This window comes from Bos indicus x Bos taurus, chromosome 12 (assembly GCF_003369695.1).
Source record: "Bos indicus x Bos taurus breed Angus x Brahman F1 hybrid chromosome 12, Bos_hybrid_MaternalHap_v2.0, whole genome shotgun sequence".
Classification (NCBI taxonomy): domain Eukaryota; kingdom Metazoa; phylum Chordata; class Mammalia; order Artiodactyla; family Bovidae; genus Bos; species Bos indicus x Bos taurus.
This window is the reverse complement of record NC_040087.1, coordinates 20,830,115-20,849,286: the sequence shown is the minus strand read 5'-3', so window position 1 is coordinate 20,849,286 and position 19,172 is coordinate 20,830,115. Positions and strand designations below refer to the sequence as shown.

Here is a 19,172-nt window from a genome sequence, read left to right as displayed (position 1 = left end):
TGAGAGAGAGAATGAATGTCAGCAAGACAAAGCGCGGTAACGTTTGCTTTTGCGCGCTTGGAGCTCTGCTGCTCACCATCCCAGGTCATGTTTTGAGAGGCCAAAGGCATCACTTATTTTGTTTGCTTCTCTAGTCTGATGGAAGGTGCAGACGTTCCAGCAGTCTAGATGACAGGAACGGGGCACAGCTCCTTCCTTTCCACCACGCCCTCTCCTAGGATCACAGTGGCCACGGGCTGGGAGGAGCCTTCCTTGTTTTGTGCTGGCAAACCTCCCACCTTATAGAACTGGGATGTTCTGTGTTCAGGGAAATTCCAGCAACATTCTGTGAGAATATGGGTTAATTAGTCACAGGCTGATGCGACATACTCACAGTGTGGGTTGGGCGTATGTCATGAATGACGGGGACAGACAGGCAGGTTCCTTTCATACAAGACAGTCAGGCGGTGTTATGCTCCATTTCCACATCCATCGACCATGTCAAGATCCATTAATGATTTGTAAATCATGAGGCTCTTCAAATTATGAAGCTCTTCAAAATTAGGGGCCAGGTGATTCCACTGACTACGTCCACTGGTTCCTTCATTCACCCATCCACTTACACAGGCACTGAAGTAACCTGTTGTTTTTAAAGTAATATTTATTTGGCTGCGCTGGGTCTGAGAGGCGGCACATGGGGTCTAGTTCCCTGACCAGGGATTGAACCCGGGGCCCCCTGTATTGGGAACGTTAAGTCCTAGCCCCTGAACCATCAGGGGAACCCCTCATTGAACTGACCTGACTGACGCACACTGTGGGACTACACGGTGATGCAACGAGATACAGTCCTTGCCCTCGGGAAGCCCGGAGGCCAGCAGCAGAGCACCGTACTGCTGAGTCTTAGTTTATTATCAGTGCCACTGGTACTAACTAGTCTTAGAAACAGGCCATCTGTTGGCCTAGAGCACACTGCTAATGAGCCCAGCGTAATAAGACACTGCTGGCACACAGTCCACGTGCTCAAAAAGAATGTTAATTATCTTTCATATCCTCTCTTTACTGATACTGTCAAGGAAGCGCTGCCAAAACGTAGCACTAAGCCCAAGTGGCCTGAGGACAAGACAAAATTCTGTTGAGTTCATGAAGTGCTTGTCACTTGAATTTAAGAGGCACCACAAACTCTTACATCAGCTGAGGTATGACTGCTCTCTTCACAGGTGTTGGAGTGCTACAGTCAGTGCAAAGACTGCTGACTAATGGCAGGAGACACTATCATTAAACAGAAACACATGGGCAGCTTCAGCCTTTATCATCCAATTTCCTTAACACAAAGAGCAAAGCACGTTTTCTATTTAACAACTAGAGAATTGAGAAAAATAAAACCAAGCAATCAAGCAAGTTAGCATGGAAAATGGAAGGCCTAGAAAGCTGGCCTACATCTCAAACATATCAGGCTCTGAACACATTTCTTGAGATTTCTTGAGATTCAATCCACGATTCGATGAAAACAGCAGGAGGGATTTTCTGCCTCCTCTCAGATTCTAGGAGAAACGTTTGTCTTATCTTACTCCATCCTGAGAAATTTAAGGACCTGAAAAGTCTGCTTATTTATGAGAAAACAGGATGCACTATGGGGAAAGGAAGGAAGAGTAGAAAGAAGAGGAACTCCATTTAGCTTCCTGGCTAAATGATGGACATCACAATAGTAAAGAACTCTAAGGGGGACTTCCCTGGTCGTCGAGTAGTTAAGACTACACGCTTCCACTGCAGGGGGCGGTTCGATCCCTGGTTGGGGAACTAAGATCCTGCATGCCGTGGGACATGGCCAAAAAACAAAAATTGATGCCAAAAAAAAAAAAAAATCCATGGTAAACAAAAAATTTTAAAAAATGAAAACATAAAAAGAACTCTGCCCTTGGACTTCAAGAGTATAGGGGGTTGTGGAAAAAGATGTCCTTTCTGTTAATGTAATGTACCTTCCCACTCAGCCGATAGCGTAGCTAAAGAGTTCCTGTTATAAAATGCATCCCTGATACTATAAATAGGAATTTATTGTTATATAAATTAAAACCTAACTAAATTAGAGTTTTTTAAAAATACACCAAAAGCCTCATAGAAATTTCCTTTATAACAAACACTTTCTTCATAGAGTTAGCATGAGCAAAAGGAGGAGGATTTTCAAAATATTTATGAAAAATCATCACAAAATCTTAAAGGTACCTATCCACACACTGTTGGTGGGAACATAAACTGGTACACCACCATGTAAAACAGTATGGAGGTTCCTCAAAAAACCAGAAATAACTGCCATCTAATCCAGCAATCCCACTCCTGGGTGTACTACTGCTACTGCTAAGTCACTTCAGTCGTGTCCGACTCTGTGCGACCCCATAGACGGCAGCCCACCAGGCTCCCCCGTCCCTGGGATTCTCCAGGCAAGAACACTGGAGTGGGTTGCCATTTCCTTCTCCAATGCAGGAAAGTGAAAAGTGAAAGTGAAGTCGCTGAGTCGTGTCCGACTCTTAGCAACCCCATGGGATGCAGCCTACCAGGCTCCTCCCTCCATGGGATTTTCCAGGCAAGAGTACTGGAGTGGGGTGCCACTGCCTTCTCCGGAATAAAATAGAAACCATTAATTAAAAAAGATGCATCATGTATCCTCAATGTTCATAGCAGTATTATTTACAATTACCAACATATGGAAGCAACCTAAGTGTCTATCAACAGATGAATGGGTCATGATGGTACACATACACAATGGGGTACTACTCAGTCCTTAAAAAGAATGAACTTTTGCCATTTGCAGCAATGGGGGGACACCTGGAGGTGAATGCTTAGTGAATTAAGTAGACATAGAAAGACAAATACTGTATGTTACTACTCATGTGTGAAATGTGAAAAATAAAATAAAAAATAGAAACAGACTCATAGAGAACAAACTAGTGGTTGTGGGGAGGTGCCTGTGGGCAAGAGAGTCAGGAACAAAGAGGTACCAACTACTCTGTATAAAAGAAATAATCTACAAGGATATATTGTACAGCAGAGTGAATAGTGTCAGTATTTTATAACATTAAATGGTATATAATTGATAAAAATTTTGAATCATGTTGTACACCTGATTTATACAATATTGAATAATACATTATTCAATACAACACTGAAAATCAACTACATACAATATATTATATACAAAATTAACTAATAAGATATTGAAAATCAACTATACCTCAATTTTTTAAAAAAAAGTACCTGTTCCCAAACAAATCTTTTTATCTTTAGCAAATTTAGTGGAATGTGAAGTCAACAAATGCCTGTTATTCAATATATATGCAAGTCATTTCTTACACATTTCTTAAGATATCCATCTAGATTAACGTAAATCACTTTATCCATTAAAACAAAAACATAAGTACGTGCCAGACACTGTTATAGAAGCTCATCTTATAGTTCCCCTATGAAGCGCTGTAAGAGTCATCCGGGTGTTCCCAAAGCCCCCAATGCTCCTCCTCCCAAGCACGTGGTAGGATGCTCTTCCCAGCCTCTTTAAATTTAGGCATGACCATGAGACTTGCTTTGACTGATGAGATGTTAAGTGGAAGTGAGGTGGCTCACTTCTGGGAAGAGGTTTATAAAAGCCAGTGCAGGATCTGCCAAGTCCCTGCCTCGATTCGGTGAGTGGCACTGTCCAAGTTAGTGGATGGAGGCTTTGTTAGCCAACCCAACTCTGTTTGCAGAGCCCACAGTGAAACATGAAGTGAAAGTCACTCAGTCCTGTCCGACTCTTTGCGACCCCGTGGACTACATACAGTCCATGGGATTCTCCAGGCCAATACTGGAGTGGGTAGCCTTTCCCTTCTCCAGGGGATCTTCCCAACCTAGGGATCAACAGCTCTCAATAGCCATGAACCATGAGTGAGAAATAAATCTTTGTGGCATAGGCCTCTGAGATTTGGAGGTTGTTTGTCACTGCAATATAATCTAGCCTATTCTGTCCTATACAAGGTAATTGAAAGATACATACTATGTCTTTTCCGATATTGTATCATTCGGGTTGTTCACTAATCCAGGCCGTTTTCTCCCTACCACATCGTTTGCCCCCTTCTGCTCCCCCATAACTTCCAGAAGACAAGCCATAAAAATCACTATTAGCATTTTAGCATTTTTATAGAATTTAAAATGCTTACATTCCTTTTTTTTTTTAATCCTGCTTTAAAAAGTCTCTACTGGTTTTCAAAAAACGTTAATTCATCCTTGCAAAATATGTACACACACACAAAAGTAATTCACTCTTGCAAAAAAATTCAAATAATATCTACACATAGAAAGTCTACATATAAAAAGTGAAAAATCGTCAGACCTCTTACTCCAATTCTTTTGTATACATATATAGATTTATTTTAAAGGGAGAGGTATCACAAAAATAGTATACATGTTAAATACTTTATTACTTATATAGTAATAGTGGTTACTATTACTACTTAATAGTCCACAGACAACTTTTCAGTTAAATAATTACATTGTATGGCCATCACATAATTTATTTAAACATGTCCCTACTGATGAACATCTTGGCTTGTTCCACATTTATATTTCATTGCAATGCCACAATTAACATCTTTGTAAAATCATGTCATTATCTCAAGAAGGGGTCCTGCTAAGTCAGCGGGTACGTACATTTCACATTTTGACAGATAACACCAAACTGCTCTCTGAAACAATGGTATCAATCTAACACTACTGCCAATAGTACATAAAAGTGCTTTTTCTCCCCAGAATCTGGGTGAAACTGGTTATTATCAGTTTTTTTAAGTATTTGCCAAGCTGGGGATCAAAGACATAGTGATTCAGTATTTCTTTTCATTTGCATTGCTTTTTTTCCCAACTTTTTCAGACTATTTGCTTCAGAGAAATGGCTGCTTTTCCATATTTTTTCATTTTCTAATAAGGTGAATTTTTATTATTTACTTGTAGAAGCTTTTATCTATTATGAATATTAAGACCTTTTCATCTATACTGCAAATATTTTCTCTAAGCCTCCATTTATGGATGCTTCAACACATTGATTTAAGTTAATATAATTAAACTTGTAAAAATTCCCCATTATAGTATCTGGGTTTCAAGATATAGTCCTTTACATTAATTCCAAGCTTAATAGGTTAAACACAAGAACATTGCCACAAAGAATAAATTAATAAATGAATCCTCTATAAATCCACCTTGAACTTACTTTATCCTTTTAAATAAATGTGCATATGACCTTTCTGAGTGCTGATGCTTAAATAACATAAACCCACCCATAAGCAACTAGCACAGCATCTAGTATGCAGTAGGCTTTCAATTAATGTTCATTTATTTTATTTTTCCTGAGTCTCATTAGTTTAGGGGCAAAATAATCCTCTTAAAATAATCTGAATTATCTTGAGAGGATTCCAATTGTGTTCAGAATTCCAATTGTGTTCAGCATGCCAACCTGCCCCACCAAAAAACTGCATTTCCCAGCCTCGTGTACAGCTGGGGGCGACAGTATGATACAGTTCTGGTTAATGAGATGCAAGCAGAAGTCACTGAACTGAGTTTTCAGGAAGCTCTTTGAAAGAGAACAGGCACAGCTGGTACATGCCTTTTTGCCATCTGCCCTCCTCCTCCTTCTTGCCTGGAAGGCAGACGCAATGCTGGCTGGAGAGCAGCCATCTTGAGACTTCGAAGTGACAAGATGACTAAAGATGGCCGAATGGAAAGTCAGAGGCCTGGGTCTTTGATGGCTTTGACCAATCCTGAAATGCCCACTTCTGGACTTCTCACATTAATAACAAGAGGAAAATAACCCCTTTATTTGTTTGAGACTATTAATGAGTCACATTTTCTGTTATTTGCAGCAGGTTTTCTGTTAATACCCAAACTACATGTCATGGTGAAGCCAAATATCTTCATATGGATCTTAAAATACTCTCCATTTTCATGGCTCCAGATAGTCTCCTGAAGAACAGCTATGCTGGTTTGAAGGGAAGTTCTCCACTCACATGTTTACTTAATTTTAAAAGGAGAAATCAAATCATTAAGCACTTCAAACAGAAGTCCAAGAGGACCCTTAAGGAGAAGCTGATAATCACCAACATATGGTGTCACCCTGTGCTAATCCTGGTGTTCAGTTACCCTTATCAGGACATCACACAGCTCATTCTAGTTGTGAAATAAAGTTTTAAGGACAAAAAGCTTTCCAATGGTGGGGGGGATCATACATTGAAGATATTCTTAATAATTATACAAAACTGAATTTTAATTTTTGTCATTAGTAATTCTCAAGAATTTGGGTTCACTTGTAGTTTTAAGTGAAATCAAGAATTAAGAAAATATTCTGGAAGGTGCCCAGTGGAAATCCCACCACTCTCCAAGATCAGATTCTTCAACGTACTATACTTTACTAGATTAGGAAGGCAAAGAACAAGCTGAGGGAACTCAGCCACTCTGCTAAAGAACTGGTCCTATTTTTAGTCTGCTCACTTCAGCTGGCCAGCCCTCCAGCCCCAAGGAAGGAGCCAAAGGGCCAAGAGAAGAGCAGGTTCCGCCCCACACAGAGGTCCTTAGCAACATGGCCGTCGCTTCCGCCTGAGAAAGAAGGGGAGGAGGCAGACACACACCACAGTCTCCAGGAGGCAGGGGACTCAGTCACCGCTTCCACCAGGAAAACCTTTCTTTTCTTTTTGTAAGATAATTTTATTTTTCACTGTCTTTTTTCAAATATTTTTTTTTACAGTATCTCCTTATCAGTTATCTGTTTAAAATACAGCACTGTGTACATGTCCATCCCAAACTCCCAGTCTATCCTTCCCACAACTATTCACCACTAATAACTGTAAGTTCATTCAAGAATCCTTTTCTTTTCAAAAACACCCAATCTTCCTCCATCAAAGTGTCTTTCACATGACATTAAATATGCTTTAACTGAATTCTTCAACTATGAATAAGCTCCTTTCCTCAGATTAGACACTGCCCAGTTTGGCTCTGCAATATACCTCAGGCCACTGATCAGGTTAATATACCTCAGGCCACTGATCAGGTTAATATACCTCAGGCCACGGATCACTCTCTCTACCCTCTCTACCCGTAAGGGGAAGAGAAGATGAGGGAAGAGCGGGATTGGACACAAAAGAAAGTCCAAGGACAGTCTGTAAATGGTAGCGCAAAGAACATCATGAATACGGTCAGCCATACCTTTCCACGTTAACAAATGTCAATACTGCTTCCAAAGCCAGCCAGCCAGCCCCTACTCCCATTCAGTCCAATAGGCTGGTCAATGATTATTTTAATTCCTTTACAGATGAACCGTATCACTTCTCAGAATTTAACACAATTTTTTAAATACCTATCTACAAACTCAGGCAGAGTATAAAAAAACATTTTGAAATGTATATATGCAAAACAGTAAAAAAAATTTTTTTTTACTTCAATTGTAAAAGTTGTTAATTTATAAATAAAGTTTCAATTATGTCAGCCAAGGTAAGAAGGCAGATTACAATATCCATGAGAATTTCAAAGCAGTATTTGTCACAAGTAATCAACCACAAAATAACTAGGAACTATCTAAAATGCATTTCAAACAAAAATACCTAAATTTGGTAATCCAGTTCCCTCCCAACCGGGAGGCAGGGCTGTTGACAGAGAAGCTGCACATGGAACAGGAAGAGCCCTGGATGAGGAACCAGAGCACACGTTTCAATTCTCCCGGCTTCAACAGAGAAGTCAGCCGTCTAACGATGATCATTCTATTTAAAGATCTGTGAGTCTCAGTTTCCTTGCCTGTAAAAGGGCAATAAGGATACCAATATCAGGATGTTCTCAATAAGGGAAATTTATTCTCAGGTAATAAGAAGTCAAGTAGCAGGCCTGCTCCAGGGTTGGTTCATTTGGTAGCTGGTTCTCTCCATCTTTCTCTTCCATCATATTCAGCATCCAGCGTATTTTCAGGCTACCTCTGCTTGTAGTCTCGAAACTGCTAAAACAGCTCCAAGTGGTCACATCCAGTCCAGACAAGTAGCAGAAAAACTGAGCTCATTTCTTCCCTGTGTGTGTGTGGAGCGAGGCAGGTGGGGAAGGGAGGGGCCTTCTGCCAGCAGACCTTCCCTCTCACATCACTGGCCAGAAATGGGTCACATGCCTCTTTCTAAACCAATCCCTGGCAAAGGCAAGGAACTTCTCATAACAGGCTTAAACTGATCAAAATTTAGTTCGGAGTCACAGTGGGGTAGGGGTGAGCACCTGCGCAAAACTGGGGTTCCATCAGCAAGAAAAAATGAAGTAGACAACTAGGCAGATAATCAAATGTCAGGAATCCCGTACTTCACAAGTACTGTAGTAAGGATCAAGTGATAAAGCATGAAAAAACTGTACAGTATAATATGCTTTTTAAAGAATTATTCATTCAAGGAGAATGTTGTGTATTGAGGAAGCAGAGTTCCCCAAAATCTCAGATGAAATATATTCACTCAAAATACAGGGTATTCTTTTTTTAAAAAGTCACCACACAGCAAACAATGACCACAGGGCTTCCCAGGTGACTCAGTAGTAAAGAACCTGCCTGCAAATGCAGGAAACAAGAGTTCCATCCCTGGATCAGTAAAATCCCCTTGAGAAGGAAATGGCAACCCCCTCTAGTATTCTTGCCTGGGAAATCCCATGGACAGAGGAGCCTGGCGGGCTACAGTTCATAGAGGGGCAAAAGAGTCCAACACAACTTAGCAACTAAACAACAACAAATAATGACCACCATTCAAATAATAAAATGTGAGGTCTTGAACTACTATGAATATATATACATATTCCAAATACCTGCAGATTGTCAATACAAAGCATCAGCAGTAGGTTTTACAGCCTATATATATATATACTTCTATAGTTAGTATTTTCTGAGCTCCTGCTGTGTACCAGGTACTACTCTAAGCACTAGGGATAACACAGCAAACAAAGCAAAATTCCTACCTTGTCCATACTTAACTACATAACCATTTCTTAACACAAGCATTCTTCATCATGAACATATGAAATTATCACACCATGAGTAATTGTAAATCAATTATAATGGCTTTAGCTTTTGTTGACTTCTCTTACTTTCCATACCACTCAAAACTAAAATCATGAATGTAGGGGGGGAAATTGACAGGCTCTCACCATCAAACCAGATTCCTCTTTGCTGCTCTTCTCCACTCATGAGTTCTGGATGAAGGCCAAAAAGCAGAACCACGTTTCAGCCATCATTTCTAAAAGTGATACTTGCAAAGGGTAGAGCTAAAATGGCATTGATACACGTACAATAAAAACAATCAAATACACACGCAACACAGACAACTGAAGAATCCGAAGAACAAACCTACAAAAAGATATTTTCCATGATTGTTGTCCATTAAAAGCCGATTTGACATTATATATTTTTCTGGGAATCTTAGAAGGATAGTTGGCCTTCCATATCTGTGGGTTCCACCCCCATGGGTTTCAACCAACCTTGGACTAGAAAAAAATTCCCCAAAAGTTCCAAAAAGCAAAACTGGAATTCGCCAATCACCAACAACTATTCACAGAGCATTTACATTGTATTAGGTATTGTAAGTAATCGGGATGATATGAACAGGTGCATGTGCGTGGGTTACATGCAAATTCTATGCCATTTTTAAATATACATATTTATTTGGCCGTGCCAGGTCTTACATGCAACATGTGGGGTCTTTAGTTGCAGCTTGTGGGATGTAGTTCCCTGACCAGGGATCAAACCCGGGCCCGGTGCATTGGAAGCGTGCAGTCTTAGCCACTGGACAGTCCCTCTGTGCCATTTATACAAGGGATTGAGCATCCGCAGATTTTTGTATCCTCAAGGGTCCTCGAATCAATCCTTCTCGAATGCTGAGGGATAACTGTTAAGTTGTACACTTACACCAATCCTTGCTGCTAGTGCTGCTGCACTAAGTCGCTTCAGTCATGTCTGACTCTTTACAACCCTATGGACTGTAGCCCGCCAGACTCCTCTGATCATGGGATTCTCTAGGCAAGAATACAGGAGTGGGTTGCTATGCCCTCCTCCAGGGGATCTTCCCGACTAGCACCACCTGGGAAGCCCCACCAACCCTTACCAATCCTAATGTTCTTTTTTGGCACCTCACTCCGGTACTCTTGCCTGCAAAATCCCACGACCAGGACAAAGGAGCCTGGTCGGCTGCAGTCCATGGGGTCGCGAAGAGTTGGACACAACTGAGCAATTTCACTTTCACTTTTCACCTTCATGCATTGGAGAAGGAAATGGCAACCCACTCCAGTGTTCTTGCCTGGAGAATCCCAGGGACGGGGGAGCCTGGTGGGCTGCCATCTATGGGGTCGCACAGAGTCGGACACGACTGAAGCGACTTAACAGCAACAGCAGCATAGTTAATTTACAATGTTGTGTTAGTTTCAAGTATAGAGCAAAGTGACTCAGTTATACATATATGTATATATTCTTTTCTAGATCACAATCCTAATTTTCTGAGAGCCAGATGGCCAAATTCGTTAAGAGTTCTACTTAAGGTAAATGGCAGTAATAAAAGTCAGAATACTGTTTCCCTCTGGGGGCTGTAAATCAAGAAAGGGCATATAAGGTCCTTCTAGAGGCCAGGAATGTTCAATTTCTCTATATATATATCTTTTTTTTTTATTATTGAAGGATAACTGCTTTACAGAATTTTGTTGTTTTCTGTCAAACCTCAACATGAATCAGCCATAGGTATACATACATCCTCTCCCTTTTGAACCTCCCTCCCATCTCCCGCCCCATCCCATCATTCCAGGTTGATACAGAGCCCCTGTTTGAGTTTCCTGAGCCATACAGCAATTTCCCATTGGCTATCTATTTTACATATGGTAATGTAAGTTTCCATGTTTCTCTTTCCATACATCTCACCCTCTCCTCCCCTCTCCCCATGTCTGTAAGTCTATTCTCTATGTGTGTTTCTCCATCGCTGACCTGTAAATAAATTCTTCAGTACCATTTTTCTAGATTCTGTATATATGTGTTAGAATACGATATTTATCTTTCTCTTTCTGACTCACTTCACTCTGTATAATAGGTTCTAGGTTCATCCACCTCATTAGAACTGACTCAAATGCATTCCTTTCCATGGTTGAGTAATATTCCATTGTGTATATGTACCACAATTTCTTTATCCATTCATCTGTCGATGGACATCTAGGTTGCTTCCATGTTCTAGCTGTTGTAAATAGTGCTGCAATGAACAATGGGACACGTGTCTTTTCCAATTTGGATCAGAAATGTTCAATTTCTTGACAAGGGTATTTCCTTTCCAATAGTACATTTTAACTATACATTTATGTATTAGGTGCTTTTCACAACTTAAAAAAAAAGTTAAAATAACACATATGCGAAAAGTTTAATGGGAAGATATACATTTCCCCTAGAGAAGGACAAGGCCACCCACTCCAGTATTCCTACCTGGGAAATCCCACAGACAGAAGAGCCTGGTGGGCTACAGTCCATGGGGCTGCAAGAGTCAGACACGACTTAGTGACTAAAGCATCACCACCATCACACGTTTCCCCACCCTTACTGTAGCATGCACTTGCACCAACACACACACAGTGACATTCATTCAGGTAGTAATTTAATTGCTTGCAATTATATTTTTAGATAACAGCCAATGAGATTTATTGAAGATCCTTCATTGCAGCATTGTTTGTAACAGAAGAAAGAAAAGCATAAGTCTTCTGTAATAGGGGAATGATAAACTACAGTACTGAATGAGGCAGATCACCTTATTCTGATACAAAAATATGTCCAAGACTATAATTAGATAAGCAAGCTGCAGAGTAAGAAATAAGCATGTCTGATATGATCTTATTTGTATCAAAAGGAAAGAATGAATATGGCTACTCCTGAAGTCGTGTAAATGCATAAGAAACTATTAACAGTAGGAATACCTGATGAAGAAAATCGGGGATTTTACTTTCTACCCTTTCATTTTATTAGAATTTCTAGCTAATAACCAAGTATTCCTTTAAAAGTAAAAAATTAAATAGACATGTGCATTTGCTGCTGTAACAAATCACTACGACAAACTTAGTGGTTTAAATCAATTCAAAGGGGAACTTCCCTGGTGGTCCAGCAACTAAGACTCCAAACTCCCAGTGCAGTGAGCCTGGGTTCGATCCCTGGTCAGGGAATTAGAGCATGGCACAACTGAAAAATCCCACACGCCACAACAAAGATCAGAGATCCTGAGTGCTGGCGACTAAGACCCGGCACAGCCAAACAATTAATTTAAAATAAATATTTTTAAATAAAATAAAAAATACATCTTTGGGGGGCCCCTGTTCAGCCCAGCACACCAAATATACACCAAACTGTCCTTGATGGATGCCTCTAGGATTTGAGATGTGGGGAAAAGGGAATGAGGAAGCACTTTAACTCTTATGTGTGTGCTTAGCCGCCTAGTCGTGTCCGACTGTTTGCGATCCCATATACTGTCGTCCACCAGACTCCCCTGTCCATGGCATTTCCCAGGCAAGAATACTGGAGCTGGGTGACATTTCCTACTCCAGGGGATCTTCCAGACCCAAGGATCGAACCCACATCTCTTGCATCTCCTGCACTGGCAGGTGGATTCTTTTTCATTAGCACTACCTGGGAAGCCCCTTTAATTAATTAATTAATTTTCTTTTTAAATTTTTAGTTACAACTTGCAGGATCTTTCATTGCGGTGCACAGACTCTTCACGGCAGCAAACACACTTCCCTCTAGCTGAGGTGTGGGGGCGCAGTAATTGTGGCACTCAGGCTTAGCTGCTCTGCAGCATGTGGAATCTTAGTTCCCCAACCAGGGATCGAACCCATGTGCCCTGCACTGGAAGGCAGATTCCTTATCAATGGGCCACCAGGGAAGTTCCTCTATATTATTTTAAATTCTGACATTCAGTATGAATTGTTTCTATCAAAAACTGAATACATATACCCTATTTAAACAAGTCTATCATCAATCATAGATACATTATTTATGACTGAGAAAGATAAAACACTATGATTTCACTGCAATATCATGGCAGATGGCTGGCAAAAAATACACTCAGAAACCCCTCCCATCTCAGTGTCTGTGGCCACAGTCTGTGGTGTGACTGCCTTTCACATCAACAGGCAGTCTACTACCCCATTCCCTGACCTTGGGCCTGACTGTGCAACTTGCTTTGGCCAGTGAGACATTAGCAAACGTGGCTCAAACAGAAGCTGAAAAAGTACCTGCAGGTTGGAGCTCCCCTTCTCTCTAGCTGCTGCCTTTCTGTCATGTAAACAAGTCCAGGCAGGTCTACCAACCACCCCAGCCAACTCACTGAACCTTATGCAAACAATTAATGTTGTTTGAAACCACTAATCCTGACGTTTAAAGGAAAAAAACGTGGATCTTCAAGTCAATGAAATATGGTATTTCAGTAACTATTAACACATTTCAGTATAACATCAGTATATTAGTACGTGTCTGAAGGGTATGTCTAGGAAGAAAATATACATATTTTAGGGAGCAGGGTTCCTGTATCACATTTTGACTGCTACAGGTCACTTTTACTTATTTTCTAGGTTTTAGTTACATTTCACATAGTTGAAGTCACTGAATTACATGAACACCGGCACTGCGGGGCTTCTGCTTTCTGCCACAGACTATTAGAGCAAGATAAATTATCTTGTCCATTCAGTGGGAAAGAAACTAACAACCACTAGAATTAAACGGTGAAAAATGACTACTTTGTATGCAGGTAGGTACTTTGAATTATAAATTAAGAATGACAATGCTGGCAAACAGCTCAATTTTGTCAGCTGAAGTATATACTAATTTTATCCAAAAATTGAAAATACAGTGGCATACTGTGAGTTATATTTATTTGCAATTTTTTTTAACCAAAATGATTCCAAATACAAAAGGGGCTCCATGTCCTCTTAACTACAAAACCACATTTATAGGCCTGTTGTGACCGTCTCGCTCATACTCCGCTGACATAAACAAGATATATTTCGTTAACAGAAGGTCAAATGACAGTTTGCTAGTGACAGGTGCATCTCCTGCTCTGTTACTTTAGAATCCAGTTTCTGGGTCGTGATAATAACTAACATTTACCAAGTGCTTGTTTCCCAAACAATCCGTTATAATAATACCTGACCCGGGTGTATAACTGAAGATAAATAAGCAACAGAAGTAACAACTTTACCCCTAGGGAATTTCTTCTCCACTTTGACAAAGAGTTACATAAATTCTTGGATTATTAATTTGATGCAGAGTTAGTTATTGAGTGCTTGTAATGTGCCGGACACTATGCTTCAGACTATGCCAAACACCAAATCTCCTAAGTTTTTGAACTGGAGATATCAATTGAATTAATGTATTTTCTTTTTCCAATATTTATTTTTACTTATTTATTTTGGCTGTGTCGGGTCTTAACTGCGGCACTCAGGATCTTTGATGTTTGTCGTGGCATGCAAACTCTTAGTTGCAGCATGCAGGATCTTAGTTCCCTGACTAGGGATCAAACCCATGCCCCTGCATTGAGAGTGCAGAGTCGAAGCCCTTGTTGTTGCTTAATCGCTAAGTCATGTCTGACTCTTTGCGACCCCATGGACTGTAGCCCACCAGGCTCCTCTGTCCATGGGATTTCCCAGGCAAGAAAACTGGAATGGATTGCCATTTCCTTCTCCAGGGGATCTTTCTGATCCAGGGATTGAATCTGCCTCTCCTGCATCACAGGCGAATGCTTTACCCCTGAACCACCAGGGAAACCCCTGAATTAATGCATTTTCTAACATCTAAAAATCCTATCATGCACCAGAACCTTTACATACAACTCTTTCTGTACTTTAATAATTACGAGCGCCCTAACACATTTTTTATTTATTCATTAATATTTTTGGCTGTGCTGGGTGTTCGTTGCTGCCACCAGACTTTCTCCAGTTATGGCAAGCAGGGGCTACTTTTCAGTTGCGGTGCGCAGGCTTCTCATTGCGGTTTTTCTTGTTTCGGAGCAAGGGCTCTAGGGCGCACTGGCTTCAGCAGTTGTGGCTCCTGGGTTCTAGAGCACAGGCTCAATGGTTGTGGCACACAGGCTTGGTTGCTCCATGGCATGTGGAATATTCTTGGATCAGGGATCGAACCTGCATCTCCTGCATTGGCAGGTGGATTCCTCACCACTGAGCCACCAGGGAAGCCCCACACCAACACATTTTAAAAATGATTTTAACCTCGATGAGATGAGTCATACAGCTAGTAAGTGGAGGAGCTGGGATTCAATTCAGGCCGATCTATCTGGCTTTCTTTACCATCCAACATTGCCTTCTCTTGTCTCTGCCTGTGCTTTTGATTTATAGTTTGAAGAGAATTGCCTCAATTTATGCTAGAATTAAAGACAAGAACAAACTCAGAGTAACAAGAGGGAAAAAAAAGTCATCTTGGAAGCTGGAGGAAGGAGAGGAGGAATAAATTAGGGGGCTGGGACTAACAAACACACAGCACTATATATAAAATAAATAATCAACAAATATAGCACAGAGAACTCTACTCAGTACTCTGTAATAACCTATATGGGAAAAGAATCTGAAAAAGAATAGATGCATGTATATGCATAACAAGTCACTTTGCTATATACCTAAACTGACACAAGATTGGAAATCTACTATCAGTTCAGTCCAGTTCAGTTGCTCAGTCGTGTCCGACTCTTTGCGACCCCATGAATCCCAGCACGCCAGGCCTCCCTGTCCATCACCAACTCCCGGAATTCACTCAGACTCACGTCCATCGAGTCAGTGATGCCATCCAGCCATCTCATCATCTGTCATCCCCTTCTCCTCCTGTCCCCAATCCCTCCCAGTATCAGAGTCTTTTCCAATGAGTTAACTCTTCGCATGAGGTGGCCAAAGTACTGGAGTTTCAGCTTTAGCATCATTCCTTCCAAAGAAATCCCAGGGCTGATCTCCTTCAGAATGGACTGGTTGGATCTCCTTGAAGTTCAAGGGACTCTCAAGAGTCTTCTCCAACACCACAGTTCAAAAGCATCAATTCTTTGGCACTCAGCCTTCTTCACAGTCTAACTCTCACATCCATACATGACCACAGGAAAAACCATAGCCTTGACTAGCCGGACCTTTGTTGGCAAAGTAATGTCTCTGCTTTTGAATATGCTATCTAGGTTGGTCATAACTTTCCTTCCAAGGAGTAAGTGTCTTTTAATTTCATGGCTGCAGTCACCATCTGCAGTGATTTTGGAGCCCAAAAAAATAAAGTCTACTATATTCCAATATAAAATAAATTTTAAAAAACATATTGGTAGAAACCACACTACAGCTGTTTATGTGAGAGAGCACCCAATGGTTGGACAATTACAAATTCTTCCAGCAGTTCAATATCTGATTCTAAATGAGAAGAGCAAATGAATGAGTTCAGGTAGTTCTAAAAGGCCTACAAGAATTGGGGAAACTTCCTGATAGTCTTTCTGTTTGCCAGAATAATTGATGAACATGAGGGTGGTCCATGACCAGTTAAATACCTTTAGCAACTAAACAACAACAATAAAGCCTAAAAGTCCCTGGCCTATATCCATGATTTTAAGAAACCACAGATTTCTAATCCTGATACTAGGATTTAGATTCCAGCATTTGGCCAGTCTGGGAAGCCGTTCCAAGCAGCAAAGGCAGTCCTGCAGTGCTTTAAGCAGAAGGGGCAGGGCTGGGAGGAGGAGGAGAAGCTGTCACCAGTTGAACAGGCTACAAAATTCAAATGGACCCCACATGGGGACAAGGCTATTCCCAAGCTTAAAGTCAACACTGGTTCAAAGAGTACAGCGCAGTTCACCTAGACAATGGTCTCATTTGAGATCACACTAGTTATCTGTCTTCCCAGTATCCAAATTTGTTAGTGTTGGTACTTCCCTGGTGGTCCAGTGGTTAACTCTGCACTTCCAATGCAAAGGGTGCAGGTTCAATCCCTGGTCAGGGAGCTAAAATTCTGCATGCCATGTGGCATGACCAAAAAGAAAAAAAAAAAAAAGTGTTAAAAATCAATCAATGAATAAATAAATGCACCATCCTCCCCTGTAGCTAGGTGGCCTTGTGATGGATTTATGACCACATGTGACACTGAAAGCCAAAGAACCATCTTCAATCATGGGGCAACCATAGGGATGAAAGCCACATGCTGGAGATGGCAGGACAAAGAGCGACAAGGACCACCTATCTCCAGAGGTCCAGTTATGTGAGAAGGATCAGCCTATAAACACACCCACGGAGCCCAAAAGGCCCTCATCATTCACAGACCCTGTTGTCCATCAGGAAATGCATAGCTCTTCCTGATATCATTCATAGTTATATCTACAGTTTTGTAATACCCATACTTAGAGCAGATGAAGAAGGCATTGCACAGATGCAAAAAGGATGTCTGCTCTTTTTTTTTTTTTCACTTAATTTGCATTGTCACTTGTTGACTGGTTAGCTGATTTGCTAGCTTTCCTCTGAAAAACCAAGTTCAGCCTGCTGTGATGTCCGTGGAGGCTCCTCACTGGTCCCTCTACACCTCTGAGGGCTCATGTAGCACAGGGAGGATGAACGAAAGGGCTGTGGGGTCCAAGGAACCAGGGGCATGCACATCCCCATTCTGCTGCTTCTTGGCTGCATCTGATCCCTGTCTTTCAAATAAGAGTAAAATACTAGCTTCTTAAAATCATTTGGAGGGTTAGATAAGAAAAGGCAGAGAGAGGGCTTAACACAGAGTCTGGCACACGGCAGGTACTCAGTAAATGTTAACTGTTATTCATTACCATTAATATCCTGGAGTTTTTTCAGCCTCCTCCCTGAAATAGGATAAAGACAGTGTCCTTATGTGCTCAGCAGTCTAGTTTCAAGTCATTTTTGAATTTCAGTTAGCTAAATGTATAACAAAATATATTGTTTATCTATCTACATATATATATATTCATTGATCTATCGATACATATTCATCGGTCCATCCATATATATTCATCCATCTATCTATACTCATCCATCAGGAAAAAAAATCTTTTACATTACCATGTGTTTTGGAGTTTAGAAATATGGTCACCACATGGGGTCCACTTATCAGTGCTGAAATTTCTCAAATAACAATAGCTTTGTGCTCAGCACTAGTTGTGAAATGTCTACCCAGCCCTCACTTTATATTCACTAGAGGAAAGCAGCAGTCAACATGTCAAATCAGCCAACGAAGCAGTGAGGAGAAATGTCTACCTGAACGTGTCAAGGGCTATATACATGAGCAGACCTCAAGGAAAAGAGGGTAGTGAAAATCACGAGAAAAGCAAGAGTCTGAGTTCACCATTCTGCGGCTACCAGGACAACAACCCCACCCCGCCCTGCCCCACCCAAGCGGTGGGCACATGCTGGATTGCTGACCTTACATCTCTTGCTGAGAGTGCATGTGCGTGCTTAATCTTGTCCGATTCTTTGCGACCCTATGGACTATAGCCCACCAGACTTCCTTTGGAATTTTCCAAACGTGAATACTGGAATGGGTTGCCATTTCCTACTCCAGGGGAGCTTCAGGACCCAGGGATCAAACACGCAGCTAGGGCATTGGCAGGCGGTTTCTTTACCAGAGTCACCTGGGAAGCCCCTCTTTGATGAGACCTGCCCTCCACTCCCCATCCCCAGGCTGCAGCAGTGATTACATTCCTGCAGCAGTGCTCCCCTAGAATGGACAGATGACCTGGCTGGGGACCAGTAAGTCCCTTCCCCAGGAATTCTGCAACTGGGACTGGGAGCCTGACATCATCTCTCTCTGCTCATCTAGACTATAACATGTAAAACTCGGGAGCAGCTGACAGCCATGTGGACTAAGTAAGAAACACAGGAAGCCAGTGTGAGCAAGAGAAAAGAATGAAGCAGATACAAACAAACCCATGAGCAGCAGCGAGGTTCCAGTCTTTAGTTCCCTTCCTACGGCCTGAATCCATCCCCGTCCTTGGATTCTGCAAGATACCTGAGCTTCCTGCCAGGTTGATTTCTGTTCACAGTACCAAAAAAAACCTAAGACACTCCACCATTTGCGTGCGTGTGTGCTAAGTCACTTCAGTCATGTCCGACTCTGTGCGACCCTATGGACCATAGCCCACCAGACTCCTCAGTCCATGGGATTCTCCAAGCAAGAATACTGGAGT

At 41.4% G+C, this 19,172-nt stretch overlaps 1 protein-coding gene across 2 annotated transcripts in view; it reads right to left on the bottom strand.

Annotated features, from left to right (window-relative positions):
- The window catches only part of WDFY2 (WD repeat and FYVE domain containing 2), a 187,137-nt gene that overhangs the window by 150,011 nt on the left and 17,954 nt on the right, over positions 1 to 19,172 (bottom strand). Inside the window, exon 1 of one of the 2 annotated variants that reach the window (XM_027557316.1) lies at positions 7,587 to 7,776. The exons of the other annotated variant lie outside the window; for it this stretch is intronic. Coding sequence (XP_027413117.1) covers positions 7,587 to 7,741 — 155 coding nt within the window. The 5' untranslated portion in view covers positions 7,742 to 7,776. Of the gene's footprint in view, positions 1 to 7,586; positions 7,777 to 19,172 lie in introns of those variants that run through there. 2 annotated transcript variants of the gene reach the window in all.